The sequence below is a fragment of the Pyrus communis genome, chromosome 2, assembly GCF_963583255.1.
Source record: "Pyrus communis chromosome 2, drPyrComm1.1, whole genome shotgun sequence".
In the NCBI taxonomy this organism is placed as follows: Eukaryota; Viridiplantae; Streptophyta; class Magnoliopsida; order Rosales; family Rosaceae; genus Pyrus; species Pyrus communis.
Window position 1 is genome coordinate 4,249,011 of NC_084804.1, and position 26,464 is coordinate 4,275,474.

Consider the following 26,464-nt stretch of genomic DNA (forward strand, 5'->3'; position numbering starts at 1 on the left):
AACTACACTCATTGACCCTATATGAATACAATGAATGAATTCGATCTTCAATTTAAAATATTTACACAAGTGGATACCACAAAATCTTATGTTATACTTAATGAAAGTATAAATAAACTCTAAGTGTTAGTCAATCTATCGTTTTACGAATTCTCCAAAACTAATTTCAACGATCCAAACCGTCAAAATTGTTTGTATATGCTTGGAGATCACATCAGCAAAAAATCACAAAAAAAAAACATTCAAAGATCAAGTAACGGGACAAAGTTTTTCAACGGTTATAAACGAAAAATCACGATTTAACGGTTATTTTAACTCCGATTTTGATGATTTTTTTATAACTACACTCTTTGACCCTATATGAATACAATGAATGAATTTGATCTTCAATTTAAAATATTTACACAAGTGGATGCCACAAAATCTTATGTTATACTTAATAAAAGTATAAATAAACTCTAAGTGTTAGTCAATCTATCGTTTTACAAATTCTCCAAAACTAATTTCAACGATCCAAACCGTCAAAATTGTTTGTATATGCTTGGAGATCACATCAGCAAAAAATCACAAAAAAAAAAACATTCAGAGATCAAGTAACGGGACAAAGCTTTTCAACGGTTATAAACGAAAAATCACGATTTAACGGTTATTTTAACTCCGATTTTGATGATTTTTTATAACTACACTCCTTGACCCTATATGAATACAATGAATGAATTCGATCTTCAATTTAAAATATTTACACAAGTGGATACCACAAAATCTTATGTTATACTTAATGAAAGTATAAATAAACTCTAAGTGTTAGTCAAAATTGTTTGTATATGCTTGGATTTTCGAGTGTAGATATAGTACTTGAACGAGAAATGTTTTAATGTTTTGAAGTAATATTTATGTGGCAATGTGTGGTATGTGCAAATTTTAAAAAAATATTTTTTTTTCTTAACGGGTCATAATGGGTCGGGTCACTTTACCCGTTGGGTAAAGTGACACAACCTGTTAAGGACTCGTTAAGATAACGGGTGTGACACGACACGACCCGTTAAGATAACAGGTGTTACACGAAAACGACACGAACACGATAGACACGATCCGTTTGCCAGGCCTACCTGGAAGTGACACACTACGTGGTCTGTGATTGATAAGTGAGCAAGGATCGTTATATCTTCATCGGTGCTACGAAGCAAGGTTAAACAAACAAGGGCATTGTAGAAACTTTTCATATAGCCGAATCCACTTAGTAGGATAAGACTTTGTTGTTGTTACAGTGTGTATATATATGGAAGCAGATCCGTGGCACCACTTTTTTTTACACAACTTTTTGCACACGTTTTCTTGGGGCTCACTCCGTAATGTATTTTAACAATCCAAATCGTCTATCTTATAAAGCATAATTCATTGATCATCCTTGCAAGATTTAGACAAATCCAAAACCATTAAGACATTCATTTATAGTGAAGAAAATAGACGAATACGATTATACAAAAAAACCTTAATCCCTTAGTCCAACAGTCATTAAAGAATAATCTAATACAGTATTCCTGAACAGGGCTTTGAGCCCCAGGAACACCACAAGTTACTTCATGCCAAGTTAATTGTTATGATCTCCTGTGCCATAATCTGAAGACCTGGAATTCCCTTGCACACAGCTCTCCACAAATCCGAACTCCATTCGTTATCTATTCAATACATGTCACGCTCCCTCGGCATTGGCCGTATAGGAAACTTCCACACTCCGAATCAAATTACACCCATTTCGTAACACAAACTTGTCTTAGAATTTCAAGCTCAACGTAATTCATTCGCACAACAGCTACCAAGTAAAATGTCAATGGCTAAATGAGAAGATATAGAATACAAATGTAAATTATAAATTGCTTCCGACATTTATATGGAAAGACAAATTTCAACAGGTAAAAAAAGACATTATCTACACTGCGGTTTAAAGAATTTAAAAAATGAACGGAAATTTTAAGTTAGATACTATAGAATTGAATAGGTTAAAAGTGAAAAGTCTAACAAAGGTTCCCCTACTTCCATAACCACCTGCATGTTTCCAGTTAAGTTCGTACCGGGAGGCTGTTTTGAGTGGCAGTGCTGATGACAGAACGATCCCTTGGTCTAGTTCTCGGAATAACTAATGGTCTACAGCAGATTAGAGTAACGAGCATCTCCGTCATGAACACCATCATGCTTATCCAGACAAATATAGTTTTCTTCCAATTCCATATAAATCTTCTAAATAGGGGAAGTTCTGACTCAAGGGTCACCGATGAATCATATATTTGAGGAATACCGGCACCAGGCGAGTATTCTGCACGCTGTTCTATTGTCACCTTTAAGCAGGCAGTGGGAACATCACCTTCGATAAACCCTCTAAACTTGAGAGTCAGAGTTTGGGATTCTGAAACATAGCCGGCAACAAGAGGAACAACCTTAAGGAAAGTCAATAGAAGGCGGATAGGCTCACTTTTGAACTGTAATATGCATGGTTGGCTCGAACTGGCAAGGGTTTTACCATCAACAGACAGGAACTGGACCCTGACCTACAAAAATAAAACAAAATTAGTCAAATAAAAATTCATGATAGCAAAACGTCTTTTCAGAGAGAAAAAGAGCGAGAGATTGCCAAATCTTTAGTTTCTTTTTTCTTTTTCTTTTTTTGGTTTCAATTACATGGCAATGTAAAATTAACTAGGTTTTGTTAATCAGGATTAACAGTGGATCTAAATGTGTTGATCGTGAAAGCCTCTAATGGAAATTAAAATTTTCATGTCTTCCCCTGTAATACAACAAGTGGCATGAGGCACCCGAGGTATTTAACTCAGAGACTTGGAAAGAGATATACTAGCTCCTTATGTACCGCTGTATCAACAATTCAACTTCCTTACTTCCCCTGGTGCCAGTATAAGAATTCATGATGATAGTAAGATCTCCAAACAAAAAACAGCATCACCAGATTTCTACGAAAGATCCATGCTTTAGATTAAAGGAAAGGCTTACTAATCAATCTTCATGTCCCATATTGTTCCACGGTTCCTATGCCTTCTAAAATTAAGTGACGACTGTGACAATCTGGTGCATCTCCGTTCAGGGGACAAGCAAGGAGAAAACTACTGCCATAACACACCGTATGTACAAAATGCTACTTGGAAGCTAACGACTATGATCACCAACCCAAACTTCATATACCCTTTTATAGAATAGATGAAACTCTACCATGTAACAGCAAACTCGAAACAATCAATTCCATTATGAATTAACGAAAAAAACAAGACGCATGATAGAAGTCTGAAACAACAAATAGGAATTCACATTTAAGTGAATAAAGCAAGTTACCTGAAAGACTCCAAGATTCCTGTTGTACTCCGATTCAGGCAATATGGACGAAACAGTAACCCTCAATTTATGACCAGGAGGTATAACCCGATACCCCCCAAAACTCTCCCCAGCCTGAACCTTCTCTTTACAATCCGTACCACAACTCACACCAGCGCACGACATCACTGGCACATAAGCCACCGGACTGTGTTTGGTGTAATCAAAATTCAACATTTCCTTCATCTGCAGTGGCTCCACCACAATGCACCTCACTAGAACTCCACTAAACAAAATCGCCGAGACCAAGAGAGCACACAAGACAATACCAACATAGCATGACCAAAACAAACCCCAACCACACCGCAATGCCACCTTCCAAACCGCATTGTTGTCCTTCAACCACTCGAAAACCAGAGGACTCACACACCCACTAGCCAAATTCCACAAATATAACAACTTTCCGTTTAAATACTCTCTCCCTCGACGCACAAATTGAAAGGGGTCGACTACCAGCATGTAAGAATTGTGCAAAACCCATATGGGAAACGTTAAGATGCTAACGAATAGATTAATTTGGAGACCAATTGCTTTGATTACCAATCCTGCTATGAAAACAAGAAGGTTAAACGAAGGGTCACCGATTTGCGCGGCCGAGTCGGCCGAGTCGGCGGATGGGCCGTCGTTGGCGGCGGTAGTTACAGTCGAACCCTCGTCGTTTTGGTCACTCGGAACTTGCGCCGAGCTGCCTCGGTCCGGAGTCGACTCGGACTCCCTCAAATTCCGGGGAAGCTTAAATCTTCTAGCTCGGAAACTGAGCCTGGCGTCGTTGTTGGGGTCAATTCGGGAGGAGCTGAGAGAGGATTCTTCTAAAGTTGAAGTGTTTGTGTCGTCGCCGGTGATTGCTCGGACAAATGACCGGCGACGGAGGTGGGTCGCCTGAGGGGGTTTGGAATCGGGGAGGGAGAGTGTTGGGGGTGACGTGGATTGATCTGATTCGTCGTCGGAGGGGAAGTCGTCGAGGGCGTCGAAGAAGACGTTGTCGTTTTCGTCTTCGTTGTTTGAGGCGGGAGGTTCTGTAACTTCCATCGCTGCTGCCGCGTAGCGTGGGGCTGGAGTTTGCTGATTGCTATCGTATCAGCATTTGCCACTCATTACTTACGAACGAGAAGAAAACGCTGCGTTTTAGGCCTACTCTTTTTTTTAATTCTTTTTGGATAAGCTTTAGATAGAGTAAATGCTCAAGGAAATAGTGTGTAAAAATTAAATTATTTTTAACTTCTTCTTGGATTGAGAGTAAAAAGTGTGTGTAAAAATTGTTTCTCACCATTAGTGTTTTACAAAACCCATCGTTAGGCACTAGCTTAGGTGTAGAAGCTGGTCAGCATGACGATTAATTTATAAGTATTTAAAAATTAATAAAGGACACCTAAACACGTATATGTCGTAATTCTCACATAGACAGAAAATAGATAACTTGCATTTTGAATTTTATTTTTTAATGAATTGTACATGACTTGTTGGATACTTGGATAAACACTTATTATATCATTCTTCATGTTTTTAATATGTTTTAATATTTTATAATATATATGTCATTCTAGTTTTCAATTTATATTTTTCAATACAATTATGTGTTTTTTTTAAGTATAGGTACACATTTATTTATATGTTATATAATAAATTTAATTAAAATTTAAAAAACCACTTAGCCCCCACCTAGGTTCCGGTTAGACACCCAAGCGTTAGGTCCTTGCCGCCGCCCTAACACCGCCTAGTACCTTTTAGAACCTTGCTTACTATAAATAGAAATGTAGTCTGGTTATGAATGACCATAAACTGTCTATAATTTATAGATATTCTTGAATCTTGTCTTTAACAAATGAAACGATTACCCATTTGATATCATCATAGTCTTTAGATGAAGCCCATTCACTATGTTTGTGCAAATATAAAATTTAAAACAAAAAAAAAATATGGAAAAGAAAAGAAGTTGGAGAGAAATGTAAGAGAGAAAACATGTGGGTTTTATTTATTTATTTATTATAATTAGAGATGCTATGATACATGTGTGTCAGTGTGAAAGGTTAGTAAAAACAAAAAAAATAATTTGGTTTGTGCGAAGTTATATTATTGCTCAAAATTTTATTTTGTGATAGAAGATCAAATTGTCTTTGGACCTTTTTTGATTGATAAAGAACATTTTGTTAATAAGTAATTTAGCTTAATAAAATATGTTGTATAATTGTGTTTATTAACTAAATACTCATAATTGTATGCAACGGGTGACAAAAACGAATGTCACATCCCAATCTCGACTCCATCGTAGCACGATATTGTCCGCTTTGGGCCCTGGCCACGCCCTCAAGGTTTTGTTTTTGGGAACTCACACGAGAACTTCTTAGTGGATCACCCATCCTGGAAATGTTCTTGCCTGAACTCACTTAACTTTGAAGTTTCGATGGAACCCGAAACCAGTGAGTTCTCAAAAAGCCTCGTGCTATAGGAGGCGGACATGTACATCGCACATCACCCCCTCTCTGTTGGTCGATGTGGGATGTTACAATCCATCTCCCTTAAAGGCTTGATGTCCTTGTCGGCACATTCGCACCACACGGTAGAGTGACTTTGATACCATTCTATCACATCCCAGTCTCAACTCCGCCGTAGCATGATATTGTTCGCTTTGGGCCCCGACCACATCCTCACGGTTTTGTTTCTGGGAACTCACATGAGAATTTCCCAATAGGTCACCCATCATGGGAATGCTCTCGCCCAAACTCGCTTAACTTCGGAGTTCTGATGGAACCTGAAGCCAGTGAGTTCCCAAAAGGTCTCATGCTATAAGAGGTGGACATGTACATATAAGACACATCACCCCCTCTCCGTTGGTTGATGTAAGATGTTACAATAATTCTATTACATCCCAGACTGACTCCGCCGTAGCACGATATTGTCTACTTTGGGCCTCGGCCATGCCCTCACGGTTTTGTTTCTGAGAACTCACTGCTTTAGACCTCAACCATGCCCTCACCATTTTGTTTCTGGGAACTCACACGAGAACTTCCCAGTGGGTCATCCATCCTAGGAATGCTCTCGCCCGAACTCACTTAACTTCGGAGTTCTAATGGAATCTGAAGCCAGTGAGTCCTTAAAATGCCTCGTGCTATATGGAGGTGGGCATGTACATATAAGGCACATCACCTCCTCTCCGTTGGTCGATGTGGGATGTTACAATCCACCCCCCTTAAAGACTTGACGTTCTCGTCGGCACACTTGCACCACACGGCAGAGTGGCTATGATACCATTTTATCCCATCTAAGTCTCGACTCCGCCGTAGCACAATCCGCTTTGGGCCCCGGCTACGCTGTAACAACCCGTCCCAAGATTTACGGAAGAAAATGGGTATTTTTGTATTTTCACTAAGTTTGGGGGATACTTTCCTTTTTAAAATTGTTTTTGAGTCTTAATTGGTGAGCCCAATGGGCCCACCCCCTATCTTGTTTCCTGGTTCCCTTCCCCTTTCCCTTTCTTTTGTTTTTTCTAAAAGTCTCTCTTCTCTCTTTCTTTTTCTCTGTCTTTCTCTCCATCCCTCCGAGCAGAACACACACACACACACACACACCAACAAACCCTCATCTCCCTTATCATCAAACACCACAACAACAGCAGCATCACCATCTTCACCATGTCAACTCTCTCCCTCTCTTCGTCTCTGTGGAGCACAGAGGAACTCGGACGAGTTCCTCGTCCTTCCGTGTTGGGTAAGCCTCAAAACACTCCAAATGCTTCTCTTTTCATCCCTATAGTTCTTTTCTAACCCCGTGGTTGTGTTTTGGACGTCAAACCATGAAGAAACCACCTCGGAGACATTTCCCCGGTTTTCCAGCGAGCACCGCCCCTTTCGAGGTAATTTCCTGCCAAACCACGGCGAGTTGGCAGGCGTGAAAGGTATCAATCTCTTCGTCTCGCTGAGTACTACAACTTTGATTTTTATTTCACCCAATTTCATTGAGTATTGAAGAAGTTATGCTCATTTGAATCTTACCCAGTTTCCGGCGGACACCAGTTTCCGGCCACAATGACGGGAACCAAGGGTATATTTCGATTCCTTACCTTCGGGGCTTCAATTTGGTATATTGAATGACCTGTTTTGGTTGAGTTTTGAGCTCCATCGGAGCTTCGGAATTCTCCGGCCGAAAACCGGCCTTCTCCTTCCTTGGAATCCGGCGAACCACCAAAACCCAAGGCCTTTGGGCCTTTCCTGCCAAGCCCAAAACCCTGGGCAGCCCAACCCAACCTTTTTATTTATTTTATTTTGTTTTGTTAATTTAATGGCCTTTGGGCCGTTTCCTTTAGGGCCTTCGGCCCGTTAACCCTAAACCCATTAGACCCAAACCCTTAGGCCCAAACCCAGATCCAACCCAAGTCTAAACCCTTTAACCCAATCCGGATCCAAGCCCAGACCCGTTTGACCTGTTGACCCGGAACCCGGTCAACGGTCAGCGTCGACTTTGACCGGTCAATGGTCAATGTTGACTTTGACAGTTGACTTTTTGGGTTTCATGCGAAACCCCTCCTAGGCTAATTTCGACGTCCTGAACCCGTTTCCGATGTCCGTTTTTCCAAATTCAGTCGTTTGAGTAGAGTTTGATTAAATGTACCATTTATGTGCTTAGGGGCGATTATCTGTGGCGTTTCCTTTTTCGCTAGATGGCGTGGCTTTTCGACAGCGAAGTACTGTGAGTGGACCCCTTCTAAAAATGCATGTTTTGATAGTATAAATGCATACATGAAAGGAATGATTTGATGATTATGTTTTATGAACGTTTTACGAGATAACATGCTTACTGAGGCTAGTTTGAATTATTACTATTTTTCCTATAACCCATGTTCTTATAGAATATCTTATAGAATATCTGATGGATGATGATATGATATTTAGAACATGTTTAGAACACCTTTTTATAGTATAGATGATGCATGACTTTATACTATGAAGTTGATTTTCAATATATGTATGTTAACTGGTTTTGTATTTACCTAGTGGTGCTTTCCGCTACGGGACATAAGGATAGATCCGGTCCGTCCCGGGCGACGGTTTGGTGTTGGCATAGGGCCTGGAGTGTGTTTCCTCTGGCTGTTTAGCACAGAGACGGGGAGCCGGCATGGGGCCTGAAGTGTATTTTCCTCTGACTGTCTGCTCAGAGACGGGGAGCCAACATGGGGTCTGGAGAGTTGTATCGGACATTCACTAGTGTTTATTATATATACAAGTTATGATTTGAGACATTGCATGACATGCTAGGTTTCGGAAAACCTATGTTTATCATTATATATGTGTTTTCATAAAACCTAGGGGTTAGTATGTTGATAACTGTTTTATTATATATATATATATATATATATATATCAACTTGGTCCACTCATGTTTGTTTTGCGCCCCCTTCAGGACTTAGAATCGAGGCATACAATCCTAACGTCCAGGCACTTCCGCATCGGCATCTTCGAGTCCTCTCGGTGTAGGACCCACTCCTTTGTTTCATTCAATTTTATTATTATTTCCTTTTAGTGCTAATTAGTGGTGTGCTCTGAACACGGTCCTTATTTGCATATTCATTATTCTTTTACATTTATAAGCCTTATATATCCCTTGTTTTCAGCATTTGCACTCAATAAATGGCTTTCGTCACCCTCGGGTGTCGGCCAGCACGTGCCTATCCTGGTATTCGGGGAATATCGGGGTCGGGGCGTGTCACACGCCCTCACGGTTTTGTTTCTGAGAACTCACACGAGAACTTCCCAATGGGTCACCCATCCTGGAAATGATCTCACCCGAACTCGCTTAACTTCGGAGTTCCGATGGAACCTGAAGCCAGTGAGTTCCCCCAAAATGCCTCGTGCTATAGGAGGTGGGCATGTACATATAAGACACATCATCCCTTCTCCATTGATCGATGTGGAATGTTACAACAAAGGCTCTATGAAAATGACCTTTCATGTTAGATACTTAGTGGGGCAAGTTTTTTGGTAGTAATTGGTCCATGCATGCAAGTGCTTATTGGTACAACTCAAGTCAAATTTGATTGCGTGTAATTGTTTCATGTTCTGTGATTGTACCAGTCCAACTTTGACTTCGAAAAGGAATTAAAGGTAAAGAGGTGCTTAGCCAGTCAGCCCCGCCCTTGGTAATTGACCACCATCGTCCTTTTCTCCACTACAGCGCGATACTCGAAACGCCGCCACCAAGCCTACAATGCACTCACGTGTGATAAAACTTTGTCATGTAGTCATGCATTATTTATTTTAAGCCGCCACTACAGTGCTACCATAACGTTCCTGAGTGTGCGTCTTCGTCCCCTTTGTTCCCACCATCAAGCTTAAACATGTTCAATGATCACATCAGGGAACGGTAGACGAGTGCTCGTCTACCTCACAAATGACAAATCCATACACACTGTATCCTCAGAATAAACTTTTGTTAAAGATCGATTAGTACAATTTTCATAAATGTTGATGATGATGCAGCAGCTGGGTGTTAAGCTCTTTGTTTGCTTCCTTGTTGCATTGAGTTGTTTCTTGCTGCCGGGACTTGCTCAGCCTCCTCAGTTGCCCCAAGAGGAAAGTGAGTTGAGTTGAGTTGTTTATATTTACACACACAAACAGACATTTGTATATTTTATATATATATATATATATGTATCCATAGCTGGTACGTACAAGGACTCATCCATGACTGGATCTATAAGCTCTTTATTGCAGTCATTTAACTGGCTGAAGTTTGCAGACCTAGCAGTAGATCAGTGTGCTCCCCCCTCCATACCCAGTTCGTATCCCGCTTCTTGTAGCTTGGATTAGATTAATTACATTCTCAGTCGAGAATCTAAGATCATTTGTTGCATCAAGTTCTTCTAGAGCAAGGTGTAGAGCTTCGTGTATAGAGCTCAATGATTATGCTGATTTCATTACGAAATACACCTTATATTACACATAGAAAAGTAGGGTACTCTCGGCCTTGCCCTTTATCTCATTTTCCATTGATTTGTTTTCTGTTGCTGTTTGAATCTGGATGCCATTGCCTTTTAGTTGATGCTCTCCGACAAGTTGCTACCACGATGGGGGCCAAATATTGGAGTTTCAACGCTGGTGCTGATGCTTGCCGAATTGATATGGTGGGTGTAACAGAGAACCAACCAAGGGGATCCCAGAAAAATACCGATTGCGAATGCAACTTTGAGAACAACACTGTTTGTCATGTGGTAAAACTGTATGATTCTTTTGAACTTGATGTCTCACCTTGATTTTTCCACGACTTAATAAAAAGTCTATGCCTTCCATGTTTCAAAGCTCTCAATTTCGGTAGTTTCTGCTCAATACTTTAACTATTTGTTAAACATTTTACAGAATGATCAAGGGTTATAGTTTGCCAGGTTTGCTTCCACCCCAACTCGTCAAGCTTCCTTACCTCCGAGAAATGTATGAGCTAACGCATTTGAATTACTTGATTTTCGAGATTTGGACGATACATATCTTTATATCTTAGTTAAAGTAACATTTCTTTCCGTGTAGTGATTTTGCTTACAACTATCTCAAGGGTACAATACCACGGGAATGGGCTTCAATGAAATTAACTTATATGTGAGCCTTTTGAATTTCTGTGAAAAGGTTTTAAACGAGTTGCTATGTATATTTATTAGTGAATTTTCTGCAGTTCTGTTCTTGCCAATCGCTTATCGGGTGAAGTTCCAAAGGAGTTAGGAAACATGACCACTCTGACATTCCTGTACGTGTTGTTTAACTATACTACATGCCTCGTTAGTTGCTAGTTGACCTATAGATGAACGAAATTTCCATAAGATATCATATTTGTTACATCAATGTTCTTTTTCGCTTCTTATACAAATCATTAGGAACCTTGAAGCAAACAAGTTTTCCGGTATTCTTCCTACTGAGCTTGGGCATTTGGTCGGTTTACAGATTTTGTAAGACATCAAATCCTCTTATTCCCAATTTTTTAAAAGGACTACAAACTTATATATGTTGAGTTAATAGCCCCTTGCTGCATGTTACAATTGTAGGTTTATTTCCTCAAATCAGCTGACTGGAAACTTGCCAGAGACATTTTCCGAGCTAAGGAGTTTAAGAGATTTGTAAGGTTTAATTAGATTTGTTTCTGTTTTATAGCATTATACTGATTCTCGTGTCTGATAATCAAAATTATACTGCAATGCAGCCGAATGAATGATAACAACTTTAATGGAACAATCCCGATTTGGGTGCAGAATTGGAAGCAACTCGGAAGATTGTAAAATCCTTATTTTTTTAGTGAAACAAGCTGTTCTCATTGCCCTTCGAATTTTTAAATTTTTTATAGCATGTATTAATCTTTTTTATTTCCCAAAAACTTGTCTTCTTGAAGAGATATGCATTCAAGTGGACTGGAGGGACCAATCCCATCCAATATTTCTTTTTTGTACAATTTGAAAGAGTTGTGAGTAATTTGGATCCTCATTCTGCTAAGTTATTTGTTATGTGATCTTTCCTGCAGATTTGATTAATTGTTCTGTACATCGTGGTCTGTCTTTGTACAGGAGGATTAGTGACACAAATGCACCGAGCCAGGGATTTCCTGTGCTGAGAAATATGACGGGCCTAGTAACATTGTATGTTTGAGAGAGAGCTATGTCATTGAATACTTCGATGGTTTCATATATATGTAAACTCACAAGCGCACACTCACGCAAATATCTTTTTCTGTCCAATAGCTATAACTAAAACTGTTTGACGCTGATTATTTAACTAATTGAAGGATTTTGAGGAACTGTAACATTTCCGGAGAGATCCCTGCATATATCTGGTCCATGAAGAACCTGGAGATGTTGTAAGTAATAAAACTTGTAAAAACTTTACTTTTGATGCTTGAATCACACCACACACAGACACTTACAGAAGTGCATGTCTGCAATAAAGCGGAATTGTACAGAAGTCTCCTGCTGGAATGAGCTATCTGCCCAGCTTCCTAAATGTAAAATATTATCTGACTACAATCAGCACCCTGCTCTGGAGGAGGAATGAATGTCGAGCGAAAACATATAGTTCATTTTCAAACAATGTTTCTTGGATGCAATCAACCCTTTACTTATTCTGTCATATATTTGGTTAATGAATCTGTGTTAGGATGGAGGTTGATTGATTGTTACTATGTGATGGTCAGGGATGTCAGTTTCAACAATCTAGTGGGCGAACTTCCATCCACGATAGGAGCTGAGCGTCTGAAATTTGTGTAAGTGAGAAATGCAGTAACCTAATTGCTGAACTCAGCATCTTTCTTGATAGTATTGTGAGGTACAATACTAATACTCTACGTCGCTTTGATTAGCTTTTTGACTGGCAACCTGCTAAGTGGAAATGTTCCGAAGTCAATCTTGCTGGAGGGAAGTAATGTGTACGTTTGTTTCCTGAATACCTCGTTTCTGTGTATATACTGTTGTATACCGTAAATGTCTCCCCTTCTAACTCCTAATTACATGGCACTGAGGTTCCTGTTTTGTTGCAAAACTGAGTACATTTACTTTCTTATGATTTTTGCAGTGATTTGTCGTACAATAACTTCAAGTTGCAAGGCCCTAAGCAACCAGAATGTCAAGAACACTTGTAAGAACACATAATTTCCTCTATGGATTACTTTCTAGATTGAGGTGGTTTAGGAAAACTGAGTGTTTTCACAAACTGTTTTCAGGAATCTAAATCTGAACTTGTATCAGAGCTTTTCGAAGGAGGACAACTTGTAAGATGTTTCTTTTTGTATCGGAGCTCTCTTATTTTGCTTCTTTCCAATATAATTTCTTAAGTTAATTACAAGACAATGAGCCAAATTTGCTAAAATCTTTCTACTCATTAATTTTGTGACAGAAAGGGAATTCTTCCCTGCTTGAAGAATTTTAAGTGCCCACGATGTAAGTATACGTACTAGAGTTCTTGCATATCTCACTTTTGTCCTTTGGAATTCAAAGTTGTAAAGATGATTAGCATTTGCATCATGCTTAATTTACTGGCTAACTCACATTTATCCTTGCTTGTCACCATTTCTTTTGGGCAGATTCAAATTGTATGCATATTAATTGTGGTGGAAGTGACATAATTGTCAAGGACGAGAATCGCAGGAATGTCATGTTTGAAGGAGATGGAGGAGTTGAAGGTGGTACTGCAAAATATTTTAGGAATGAGAAAAGTATGTGGGGATTTAGTAGCACTGGTGACTTCATGCATGGCTTCGATCTGCAAAATACACGTTACTCTATCTCGCTGGAGTCTTCAAATCTCTCTGAATTATATGCGACAGCACGCACATCTCCACTTTCGCTTACATATTTCCACTACTGTTTGGAAAATGGAATTTACACTATAACTCTCCACTTTGCGGAAATCATATTCACAAATGACGAAAAATACAGTAGCCTAGGGAGGCGTATTTTCGACATCTATGTTCAGGTAATTATCTACACTGTTCAAAATGCCTATCTTTTTATGGCTGCAAGGCTGCAACTTGAGGTTTTGATAAGAGACCATTGTTCTTCAGGAAAGGTTGGTGTGGAAGGATTTCAATATTGAAGATGAGGCAGGTATGGCTCAAAAGAAATTAATTAAGCAAGTATCTAATGTCAGTGTGACAAGTAATGTCCTAGAGATCCGATTCTATTGGGCTGGAAAAGGAACAACGGCGATTCCAGAGAAAGGAAATTATGGTCCCCTTATATCAGCCATCTCTGTGGTTTCCGGTGAGTCAGTCTTGTCGACGTTTCTTACGCTGTCATTTTAGTACCACCATATGAACGGAAGGTTGAGTGAAGGTTTCCTGTCATATCGTAGATTCTGAGATTGTGCAAAGGTTTACTCATTCGCTTGAAAGCACTTCTGGCTTCTGAGTGACGTTAATTTGTTTCGTTTACTCATTGGCCAGATTTTAAACCCTGTAAAAATGGTGGAACCGTGCGAACTATTTATATCATTGCCGGTGTTGCTGTTGGGGGATTATGCCTAACACTCTTCATGCTGGCAATCCTTTGGTGGAAAGGATGTTTGGGAGGAGAAAGAGGGAGACAACAAGGTGCATATTACATTAAACCAGCCATGTCATTGCCAACAAAATATGTTAAATAACATCAGGAACTCATCGGCGTACTTTATTTTCTTTTTGGAACAGATATTGTAGGACAAAATATGCAGACGGGAATTTTTACTTTACAACAAATCAAAGCTGCCAGTAACGACTTTGATTCTGCAAACAAGATTGGAGAAGGCGGTTTTGGCCCTGTCTTCAAGGTAGCCCTTTTTTTTTTTTTTTTTTCCTGGCATATGGAATTCTCATGATTTGAAAAGTAGATTCTAAAATTTAAGGTGGGGATGCAGGGTCAGTTACCTGATGGTTCATTGATAGCGGTTAAGCAGCTCTCATCCAATTCAAAGCAAGGAAATCGCGAATTTTTAAATGAGATGGGCATGATAACTTGTTTACAGCACCCGAATCTAGTGAAACTGCATGGATGCTGCATTGAAGAGGATCAATTATTGCTGGTGTACGAATACATGGAAAACAATAGTCTTGCACATGTCTTATTTGGTAGGTTTTCTGTCATTTTCTCTAATCCTGAACTTTTATGGCTTCAGTTTGATCAACTGAAGATCGGAGTACTTAACGTTTGATCACTTGTATAATTTTTTGAAAAAGAACGAAATAATAATTGTATTGGGATGAGTAAGAAGCAATTTTTTTTGGATGATATATAGATCAGGAGAACCATCAGATTAAACTGGACTGGCCTACAAGGCTTAAGATCTGTCTTGGGATAGCAAGAGGTTTAGCTTTTCTGCATGAAGAATCAAGAATCAAGATTGTTCACAGAGACATAAAAGCTACCAATGTACTGCTGGATGCAGATATTAACCCAAAAATATCCGACTTTGGATTGGCTAAACTTTATGAAGAGGAGAAAACACACATTAGCACCAAAGTTGCAGGAACAATGTCAGTTACAATTAAATTTTCTTGGACGTATGCTTACATATTTATGCATTGTTTTTTCTTTTTAATTGGAATAACCAAATGTTCAAACGACCTTAATCTGCAGGGGATATATGGCACCAGAATATGCGTTATGGGGTCACTTGACCTGCAAAGCAGATGTTTACAGTTTCGGAGTTGTTGCCTTGGAAATTGCCAGTGGGAAGAAGAACAGCCATGTCCCAAATTCAACTTGCCTCTTTCTCCTGGACTGGGTACTAATTACAGCTTTTCAATCTCTCAAGCCATTGCATAAAATTGTAGTTTCTCGACAAATTTATGTTAATCAGTAGGAAACCTTTTGATAAAGTGAAATTTCTGTGGTTGCATGCAGGCCTATCAGTTGCAACGAACTGGAAAATTGAAGGAGCTGATTGATGAGAACTTAGGGACTGAAGTCAACGACAAAGAAGCAGAAGTTGTGGTTAAAGTCGGTCTGCTGTGCACAAATGCCTCTGCGTCGCTTAGGCCTACCATGTCTGAGGTGGTGAGCATGCTCGAAGGACAAACAGAAGTTCCAGACATTATCCCAGAAGCGAGTACTTATACTGAAGATTTGAGGTTCAAGTCCTTGAGAGATGTACATCATCAAAGCCAAACACAGAGTTTGAGTGGAAGTCGGTCTCAGAATTCGGCAAATGCTAATACAGTTGTTCGTCCTCTTCATCACATCAGGGCATGACTTGAGTTAAATCCGACTTCCTAAAATGGCTGTAGTTTCTAAATTTAAAAGATTTTTTGTACTATACAAAAATCTGACCTCCTCTACCAATTGCTCCGTCTCTATTTTTCAAATGAACATTACTCAATGAAAAGTTCTTGATTTTCGGCTTTTGACAGCTCAGCTATGATCGTCAACTCGACTTTACTAGAATTTTATTGTACTCCGGCATTTTTTAACCGTTAGATCATTAGTCGAAATATTGTGATTTACGGCTCAAAATTAAAGTGTTAGATACGATCCGGAAGTGGCTATTGATCGTATAGAAGTAGAAAAGAACATTTGAAGAGTTCTGGTACCATGGCGACCAATAGTAGGTGGCAACCGATCAATCGGAGACGGGCAGAGAAATCCTCTTGCATTTCATGTTTAGTTTTTGTGTCTTACATGGGTTGAGTTTCGCATTTCTTGGTTAGATACTTGAATTCTTTGCAAGGTGGAGAAATTTTGATAATTTACTTATTTTATTAGGATAAGGATTTTAAGATTTTAAATTTGATGCCAACTAAGGTTAAAATTCTCATTGTAACTTAAATCTTATATACTGTAAATAGGATCTTAAAGTTGATTTATTTTTAATGTTAACTTTGAATGCTATCTTCATATGAGATGAAGTCGTATAAAAATTATAGTGTAGAAACAAGACTTACTGTTTGATGATTGATCAACCACAAAACTATTCCACCTAAAAACATTCACGGTGGTTTGAATTCTACGTGAGCATTCATTCTTTATTTTCATAACATATGCATTATTTTCTTTCTATTTTTCGTTAAAACGTGACCTCAATGTTCAACTGTCGTGCGTTTCGATCACACGCGCAATTATCCGGTCAAAACAAACGTGCGGTGACCTCAGTGAACAGTAAAAAGTACCTACTTTTCTCACACCTTCTAAGATTGGCTGTCTGCGAAAACTTATCCAATTACTACAATTTCATTGCTAATTGGTGACGATGCATCAGCTGGCTGGTAACCTCTTTCTCTGTGTTTGCTTCGTTATCATTGCATTGAGTTGCTTCACACTTCTGGGACTTGCTCAGCTGCCTAAGTTGCCCCAACAGGAAGGTGAGTGCTTATTACTGTATATCTTTCTACTGTTTACAATCCCTAGTTGCCTGTTTGGATTAGCTGGCCTGCCTGATATGGGCAACCCATACTGAGAATTCTTTCGGTTTTCATTTTCGAGTTATCACTATGAGGGATCCTCCTTTCGAGACTGCCGAAAGCGCTTAGATATGCATATAAGCGCTTTTGTTACAAACATGTTCGAATTTTATCGACAATCCAAGTGCTTCCCGAAGAAGAGTTAGGTGCTTCTCAACGCAAAAAGCACTTATAAGTTTTGTTGTCAATCGTAATCTGAAGTGTTTTCAGTCATTAGAACCTTCCGTAAGCAATCTAGAGAATATATAAGCTCCTTTATCAAAATTGCATCTAGTCTTGGCATTCACTCATTGCTTGTTTACAGTATTGATTTGCTACAGCTATGATGCTTATAGTATTGTTTGAGTTTGGATGCCTTTTAGTTGATGCTCTCCAAGAAATTGCTACCACGATGGGTGCAAAATATTGAACTTTTAACGCCGATGCTTGCCGAATTGAAACCGTGGGTCTAACAAAGAAGCAACCGAAGGGATCCCAGGCAAATATTGATTGTGATTGCAACTTTGAGAACAGCACTGTTTGTCATGTTGCAACGCTGTATGAGTCTTGACTTTTACTTTTTCTTTGATTTTTTCATCTCCATCGGCTTAAGAAGGCAACACCTTCCATGTCACAGCTCTGAATCTCGGTAACAACTTTAATATCATGTGTTTAATGTGTTACAGAACGCTCAAGGGTTACAGTTTACCTGGGTTGCTTCCGCCTCAACTCGCCAAGCTTCCTTACCTTCGAAAAATGTAACAGCTATCATATTTGACTTACTTGATATACATTTGAGGTTCGGAATTGGATGCTACATATCTTTAGTTATTTATTAGTTAATTATTCAAAGTAACATTTCTCTCTTGTAGTGATTTTGCTTACAACTATCTCAATGGTACAACACCGCAGGAATGGGCTTCAACGAAACTAACTTATATGTGAGCCTTTTGAATTTCTTGGAAAAGGTTTTGATCTCGTTGCTATGTACGTATATCTAATAGTGAATTTCCTGCAGCTCTGTTCTTGTCAATCGGTTATCGGGGCAAATCCCAAAGGATTTAGGAAATATTACCACTCTGACATTCCTGTACGTAACTGCATTTTGATTCAAGTTCTTGTGATTGTTGTGAAAATATACTCATAAAAATGATACATCAACTTTCCCTTCTTTTTCTTTCGTAAATCATCAGGAACCTTGAGGGGAACCAATTTTCTGGTATTGTTCCTACTGAGCTTGGGAATTTGGTTAATTTGCAGACTTTGTAGGTTACCAAACCTCTCTTTATATTTCTAAAAATGATTTAGAGTAGTTTATGTTGAGTTGATAGTTCATACTGCATGTTGCAAATGTAGGATGCTTTCCTCCAATCAGCTGACTGGATACTTGCCAGAGGCGTTTTCTGGGCTAAGGATGTTAAAAGATTTGTAAGATTCAATTAGATTTGCTGCTTTTTATAATAAACTGGTGCTTGTAACTAATTAATCAGCAAAATTCTAATGAAATGCAGCCGAATAAATGATAACAACTTTAGTGGAACACTACCCGATTGGGTACAGAATTGGAAAAAACTCACAAGATTGTAAGATGCTTATACTTTTGTAAAACAAGTTGTTCCCGTTGCCATTTGACCATTTAAAGTTTATACCCTGTATGAATCGTCTTCTTTTTTTAATTGCCTTGTTGAAGGGAAATGCATTCGAGTGGACTGGAAGGACCGATTCCATCTAATATTTCTCTCTTGAACAATTTGGAAGAGTTGTGAGTAATTTGCATTCTCATTCTGCTCAGTTTTTCTGCATGATCTTTCGTGTATCCTTGACTAGTAATTCTGCGCGTCATGTCATATCTTATGCAGGAGGATTAGTGACACAAATGGACCATATCAGGAATTTCCTTTGCTGAGAAATATGACAAGCCTAGTAAGATTGTATGTCGAGAGAGCTTCACCGTTGAATGCTTTGATAAGCTTGATGATTTCATATGCATGTATAAGTGCAAGCGCATACTCACGCACACTGACAATCATGTTTTCCTACTTGTTGCGAAAGACAAAACTCCATTTTTCATCAATTGTTAAAACAAAATCCAACCGTTGACGAAATCATTTTATTGCATTTGATTGTTACCGCTGGTTTTTTGACCCAACAATTGGTGAGCATGAATTTGGTGCTCATCATTGAGTTCTTCTGCCAAAAATTATGTCTGTCTGCTGTTCTTTTTCTATTCAATAGCTATAAGCCTCTAACTAAGAGCTGTGTTGATGCTGATTGTTTAACAAATTGAAGGGTTTTGAGGAACTGCAATATTTCCGGAGAAATCCCCGCATATATCTGGTCCATGAAGAATCTAGAGATGTTGTAAGCAATAAAATTTTACATAATGTATCTGCTGAATGAAATCTGTGTTAGGACTTGGGATGGAGACTAATTGATTGTTATTATAAAATGGTGATAGGGATGTCAGTTTCAACAAGTTAGCAGGCCAACTTCCATCCACGATAGGAGCTGAGCGTCTAAAATTTGTGTAAGTGCGAAATTATTTACGTTTTGATACTATCAGTTTTAATCTACAACAGAGAACAGTCAGTTGATTTCAAATTCTGGATACACCAGTAATAACTATTACAGGACAAAAGTAGTGACGATTTTTATACAAGCATTTACATCTGCATCTGCAATACTAGCAAATCAGCACACTAAACAGTTTTTCGTCTGAACAACTTGCTTTTTGGCCAATAACCATGTCATAGAAATAAAACCAAATTGATGAAGTTTGCATTTTTCTCGATAGTTCAGATATCAAATGCTAATACTATGTGTTGCTTTGATTAGCTTTTTGACTGGCAACCTGCTAAGTGGAAACGTGCCAAGGTCAATCTTGCGAGATGGAAGTAATGTGTGAGTTTGTTTTCTGAAGTGTTTTCTATTAGCTTCTGGTTCCTTTTCATATCTGCATTCTACTAAGTTCCAAATTATGTGTATCTACCGTTGTATATTGCAAATATCTCCCCTTCTTATTTCTAATTCCATGGCACTCAGGTTCCTGTTTTGTTGCAAACTCACAGTTGTTGTTTATGCTTTTTTGCAGTGATTTGTCGTACAATAACTTCACATTTCAAGGCCCTGAGAAACTGGATTGTAAAAAATACTTGTATGAGTAGATGTCATTCTCCATAAGATTACTTTTTAGATTATGGTGGTTTAGGAAAACTTACAGTTTTGTTCACCGTCATCTTTCAGGAATCTAAGTCTAAACTTGTATCGGAGCTCTTCAGAGAAGAACAACTTGTAAGATGCTTCTTTTTGTTTTGATTGATTCTTTTCTTCATATCTTTTCTTTTCAATTTCCAAAGTTAACTTCAAAATTTGCTTATTCATCGTTCCGCTGAATCTGTGACAGAAGGGGAATTCTTCCATGCTTGAAGAATTTAAAGTGCCCACGATGTAAGCATACTTGCTGGAGTTTAAGTATTATGGACTGCTATGAGACTAATTTGAAACCATTAGCCTTATTTTACACCTAAAAATTCACTGTCGAGTTCATTTACGAATATGCACATATTCAGCAATTACACCATCTTTGAATTTATCTTCACTCATGACAATTTTTTGGGCAGATTCAAACTGTATGCATATTAATTGTGGTGGGAGTGACATAATTGTCGAGGACGAGAATAACGCGAACGTCATGTTTGAAGGAGATGGAGGAGTTGAAGGTGGCAGTGCTAAATATTATAGGAATGAGAAAAGTATGTGGGGATTTAGTAGCACCGGAGACTTCATGGATGACTTCGAGCTGCAGAATACACACTACTCTGTATCTCTAGCATCTTGCAATCTTTCTGAGCTATATACAACAGCACGCGTATCTCCGCTTTCACTTACTTATTTCCACTATTGTTTAGAAAATGGGATTTACACTATAACTCTCCACTTTGCGGAGATCGAATTCACTAATGACAAGAGATACACTAGTCTTGGGAGGCGAATTTTCAACATCTATGTTCAGGTAATTAGCAACACTAATTGGATTGCCATCTTTATGTTCTTGTAACTCAAGGTTTTGACAAGGTCATTTTTTTTTATCAGGACAAGTTGGTGTGGAAGGATTTCAATATTGAACATGAGGCAGGCATGGCTCAAAAGAGATTAGTTAAGCGAGTAGATAATGTCAATGTGACAAGTAACGTCTTAGAGATCCGGTTCTACTGGGCTGGAAAAGGGACAACAAGGATTCCGGAGAGAGGACACTATGGTCCCCTCATATCAGCTGTCTCTGTGGTTTCCAGTGAGTCAATCTTGTTGACGTTTCCTTCGCATTTTAGTACCATCATTTTAACTGAAGGTTGTCCAAAGGCTTTCCTAAGATACTGCAGAATAAGAAAGGCAGTTCTGCAGTATTAGTGCATTTTGAATATTTGATTGTTTTCACAGTTCATGATTTTGCCTATCTGATAAAATCTTTGTGGTCAGCATTATCTTCTTTCTTTTTGCCCGAAACCTTTTTGTGAGTGAGTGTAACTGGTTCATTCTTTTGTTCAGACTTTAAACCATGTACAAATGGTGGAATTGTGCGAACCATTTACATCATTGCCGGTGTTGTTGGGGGAATCTGCCTAACACTATTCATATTGGCAATCCTTTGGTGGAAAGGATGTTTGCGAGGAAAAAGGGGGAGACAAAAAGGTGCATATTACATTAAACATCTCATTCTCAAATTGCTAGCTTGCATCCTGCTGAAAATTATATCGAAAAGCTGCTACTAATAACGACTTTGATTCAGCAAAAAATGATGTTTGGCATACTTTAATTTCTTCTTGTACAGATCTTCTTGGACGAGATATGCAGATGGGGACTTTTACTTTGAAACAAATAAAAGCTGCTACTAATGACTTTGATTCTGCTAAAAAGATTGGAGAAGGTGGCTTTGGTCCTGTCTACAAGGTAGCCCAGATTTCCTTTGGAATATATATAGAACTATCAAAGAAAGTCCTTTTCTTGTAATACAAATCTTCATGGCAAAAAGTAAATACTAAAAGTTACGGTTTGAATGCAGGGTCACTTACCTGATGGTTCATTGATAGCAGTTAAGCAGCTGTCATCCAATTCAAAGCAAGGAAATCGTGAATTTTTAAGCGAGATGGGCTTGATAACTTGTTTGCAACACCCGAATTTAGTGACACTGCATGGATGCTGTATTGAAGGGGATCAATTATTACTGGTGTACGAATACATGGAAAACAATAGTCTTGCGAATGCCTTGTTTGGTAACTTTTATGATGCCATTAAAATCTGAATATACAAGACATTTAACATTTGATTTAAGTTTCTTGTGGACATTCTATAATTCTAACGTTTCTGTTAAGGGAAGTTTTCAGATTTGATCGTCTGTTTTTTATTTGTACACTTAGAAGATTTTTGGTTGCATGATATATAGGCCAGGAGAACCGGATAAACCTGGACTGGGCTACAAGGGTTAAGATCTGTACCGGGATAGCAAGAGGTTTAGCTTTTCTGCATGAAGAATCAAGACTCAAGATTGTTCACAGAGACATAAAAGCCACCAATGTGCTGCTGGATGCGGATTTGAACCCTAAAATATCGGATTTTGGATTGGCTAAACTTTATGATGAAGAGGAAACACACGTCAGCACCAAAGTTGCAGGAACCATGTCAGTTGTCTTAAAATTTTTCTCGACACACATTTGCCTATATACATAAGTTTTTTCGTTTTAATTGGAAAGTGACAAATTATTGGGACTATCTTAATCTGCAGAGGATATATGGCCCCAGAATATGCGTTATGGGGTCACTTGACCTACAAGGCAGATGTTTACAGTTTCGGAGTAGTTGTGTTGGAAATTGCTAGTGGAAAGAAGAACAGTTATGTGCCAAGTAACGCTTGTGTCTCTCTCGTTGACTGGGTAGTATACAGTTTTCAATCTCTCGAGCTACTGCATAATTTGTGGTTTTTCCGACAATTTTATGTTAATCAGTAAGAAACCTTTCGATAAAACGAATTTTCCATTGTTGCATGCAGGCCTGTCAGTTGCAACAAGGTGGAAACTTGAAGGAGCTGATAGATGAGAGCTTAGTGAGTGAAGTCAATGACAAAGAAGCAGAAGTAATGGTTAAAGTCGGTTTGCTGTGCACGAATGTTTCTCCGTCACTTAGGCCTACCATGTCCGAGGTGGTGAGCATGCTTGAAGGACAAACAACAGTCCCAGACACGAAGCCAGAAGCAAGTATTATGCAGTGTGAAGATTTGAGGCTTAAGGCCGTGAAAGATTGACATCATCAAAGGCAAGCACAAAGTTCAAGTGGAAGCCTATCCGAGAATTTGGCAACTTCTTGTGCAGTTTGCTCTTCCTCGCCATGAATCGAGTTCAATCAAATTTGAATCAAGATCCTGAGGACATCATGCATAGTAGCAGTCTAGCTAGTTGTCTATCCTTCTCTTGTAATTTTTTCATACTAATTGTTGCGAGTTTCTTTAGCAATTACATATGCTCTTCCTTAAAAAAAATACTAAATATTCTCGTTCTTGACTATTACATAAGGAATGAAAAATTGGGTTTCAAGTTGAAATTAGCAATCTTCATGTGAAATGAACCATATAAAAATAGGAAAACTAATGAAAATAATTTGAAAATTTTAAGTTTTAACTAAAATGATGAAAATATGTTATAAGTGAACAGTATCTGTTAAACCGTATATTTTCACAAAGAAAAAAATAAGTAAATAAAAATATAAAAGAAGTGGAGTAGACGTGGTGATGTGTGGGGATTGCAAGTGCCTACTTTTAAGGGGTGAAAACAATACGAAGGTTGTTGACTTTTATCCCTAAATATATATATATATATATATATAATGGGATAATAAAATCACTGCACAACTGGAGACGTGGGTGGTTTTCTACGGGTGTCCTACTATGCAGAGTATGTGATAGCACTCGTTCACTGAGTATGATTGTCTTCCCTCTTATTCTCATTTTTTTTTCTTTTCTTCTTTCATATATGATTTTTTATCTTATTATTTTTATAAAAAAAATTAATATAAAATGTTGACATAATTAAATCGAAACTGTTCAAATAAGAGAAAAGGAAACGGTAGAGACATTGGGAGGGAGAGAATCCTCCCTCACCCACTAACCACAACGTCCGTTTCCACCGTTCGCCTATAAAAGGCACTAAGCCAAATCAAACTGGGGAGAAAAGGAGGACAGAAAAATAGACACACGGAGAAGACTGCGGTGAAGAAATAGTAGAAATCTCGAGAGAGGTCAAGAGAAATCAAAGAAGGAGCGAAGTGTTGGAACTCAAGGGGACAAAGGCAAACAAAGAAGAGGATACACGGCAAGGGAAGGCAACAAAGCATTTAAAGGTATAAATCCATCCTTTTATCTTCATTTGTTTGGTTTCTCTCGGCTTTGCAGGAGAAAAAGAAGCACTTTGCTTCTTCAACCTCTCCCATTCCCCGAAGCCAAAAAATGAAGGTGGAGACTCTAAAGAAGCAACCCCAAATCCTTTCCCTAACTCTCACCCTCTTCCGGAGATCACCAAACACACAAAATCAAATATCCCAGAGGAAGAAAAGGAACCCAGCAGTGCCGGTCTACCATGCCCAGCAATACTGTGGAGGTTCGCCGACGGCGCAAAGGAAAGAAGCGAATAAGGCAGCAACAACAATGAACACACTAGTAGCGGCCACCGCTGACCTCCCCAGGGCCCAGAGAACCGCAGCTTCAAAAGCTCCGTTGCCTCCTCGCTCATCCCGTAGCAGCGCCGCCAGCCGCAAGAAGCAGCAACCATCATTGCCGCTGTAAATTCCTACAACCGCAACGGTCGCCGTCAAAAGCCCAGCCACGAATAACAGCAGATATCAACTCTGCCTTCCCCCGACTGCAGTGCACCGCTCTCTCTCTCCCGAAGTATTCACCGAGACCCACAAAGAAAGCTTGGGAAATCTCCCTCTTCCCTGCTCAGCCAATGGCAGCAAGTGTTGATGCAGCACCAACCGTTGATCAACGCCGACGACAAAATCCAAACCACGAGTGGCGGTAACGGCGAGCCGATTTCCCTAGAGTCCAGATCGCAGCAACGACCTACAACCATCACCGGCGCAGCGAGACGTCAAACGAAAGCCAAGACGGACGCAGCAGCTGTGCGCCATGATCCCTGGAAGATCAACAGCCGGGAACCGCCGCAACCCCATCAGCCGACAGCAGCAGAAGACAGCCCCAAGGCCTCCAAGACGCTGCAATGGCTCTAGCACCACCGTCGTTGTGCCTTCGCCGTCATCAACGCCCTACAACTTGCAAGCCTGTGTCAAGGTCAAACAGCCGCGGTCGCATCTTCAAGGACAAGCCCGCTTCCCGTATTCTAGAATTGATGGTGCTATGCACAACGGTCTCGCTGAGAAAGAAAGCCACAAGAACTCTCAAGGAACAACCACCATCACAGCCGTCTATCCGAGTCCAAAGTAGTTACGCCTAAAGATGAGGATGCCAAATCATGACATACACTCTGTTTTAGTTAGCCAATTATAGTGTGCCATGTGTACAAAGTTTGTTTGATTTGTTAGAAAGATTATTGTACATAGTTGTGGCTATATATACAACAACTGATGTAATTATTTTGATTCATTGAATGAAATAGAAAACATTCAGAAATGAAATAGAAAACATTCAGAAATATAGTGTTCTTAGTTTTCTATATGGTTTCATTGCCAACCGCCTCACGGCCTCTCTCGATCATTCTCTCTTCTGCTCCACTTCTTTGATTTTTGTACGATTCGATCGATTTCTTCACTGATTTTGTATTCCACTCATCGGTCTTGATCTATATTCTTGATCTCTAATGGCGTCTCTGTCTACGTCTTCTTATCCTATTGAGTCAGTGCCTATTCCAAACCCTAATTCCTCTCACCCTTATACCTTTCTCACGATCCAAAACATTGGTAGCATGGTACCTATCAAGCTCAAGCGATCCAATTATCTGCCATGGCGAGCTCTATTTGCCCTCAATTCTTCAGCGATATAAACTTTTTGGTATTGTCGATGGCACAGAACCTTCTCCAGCGTCATTTATGCCTAATCACTCTCTGAATCCGGCGTTCGAAATTTGGTATGAGAAAGATCAAAACCTCCTGATTTGGTTCAATTCCACATTGTCTAAGGAGGTCATTCCATTCACCGTTAGAGTTTCATCCTCTCG

General features: G+C 39.2%; 1 protein-coding gene and 1 pseudogene across 1 annotated transcript; one reads left to right on the forward strand and one right to left on the reverse strand.

Moving 5' to 3' along the window:
* Nucleotides 1-1,488: 1,488 nt before the first annotated feature.
* Nucleotides 1,489-4,447, reverse strand: LOC137726182 (seipin-2-like). Its single transcript, XM_068465064.1, has 2 exons — nucleotides 3,340-4,447; nucleotides 1,489-2,546 (listed from the first exon to the last, which is right to left on the reverse strand). The coding sequence occupies exons 1-2, from the start codon at nucleotides 4,405-4,407 to the stop codon at nucleotides 2,061-2,063; spliced, it is 1,554 nt and encodes a 517-aa protein (XP_068321165.1). The 5' UTR covers nucleotides 4,408-4,447; the 3' UTR covers nucleotides 1,489-2,060.
* A 5,227-nt stretch (nucleotides 4,448-9,674) lies between these two features.
* Nucleotides 9,675-23,786, forward strand: LOC137723435 (uncharacterized; annotated as a pseudogene).
* The last annotated feature ends 2,678 nt before the right edge of the window (nucleotides 23,787-26,464 follow it).

Bases quoted from the DNA above. Each gene is read 5' to 3' on its own strand.
- LOC137726182 (XM_068465064.1), bottom strand. From the start codon at position 4,407: ATGGAAGTTACAGAACCTCCCGCCTCAAACAACGAAGACGAAAACGAC. The intron at 2,547-3,339 runs GTAACTTGCTTT...TTATTTTTGTAG, and splicing joins GGAATCTTGGAGTCTTTCAG to GTCAGGGTCCAGTTCCTGTC.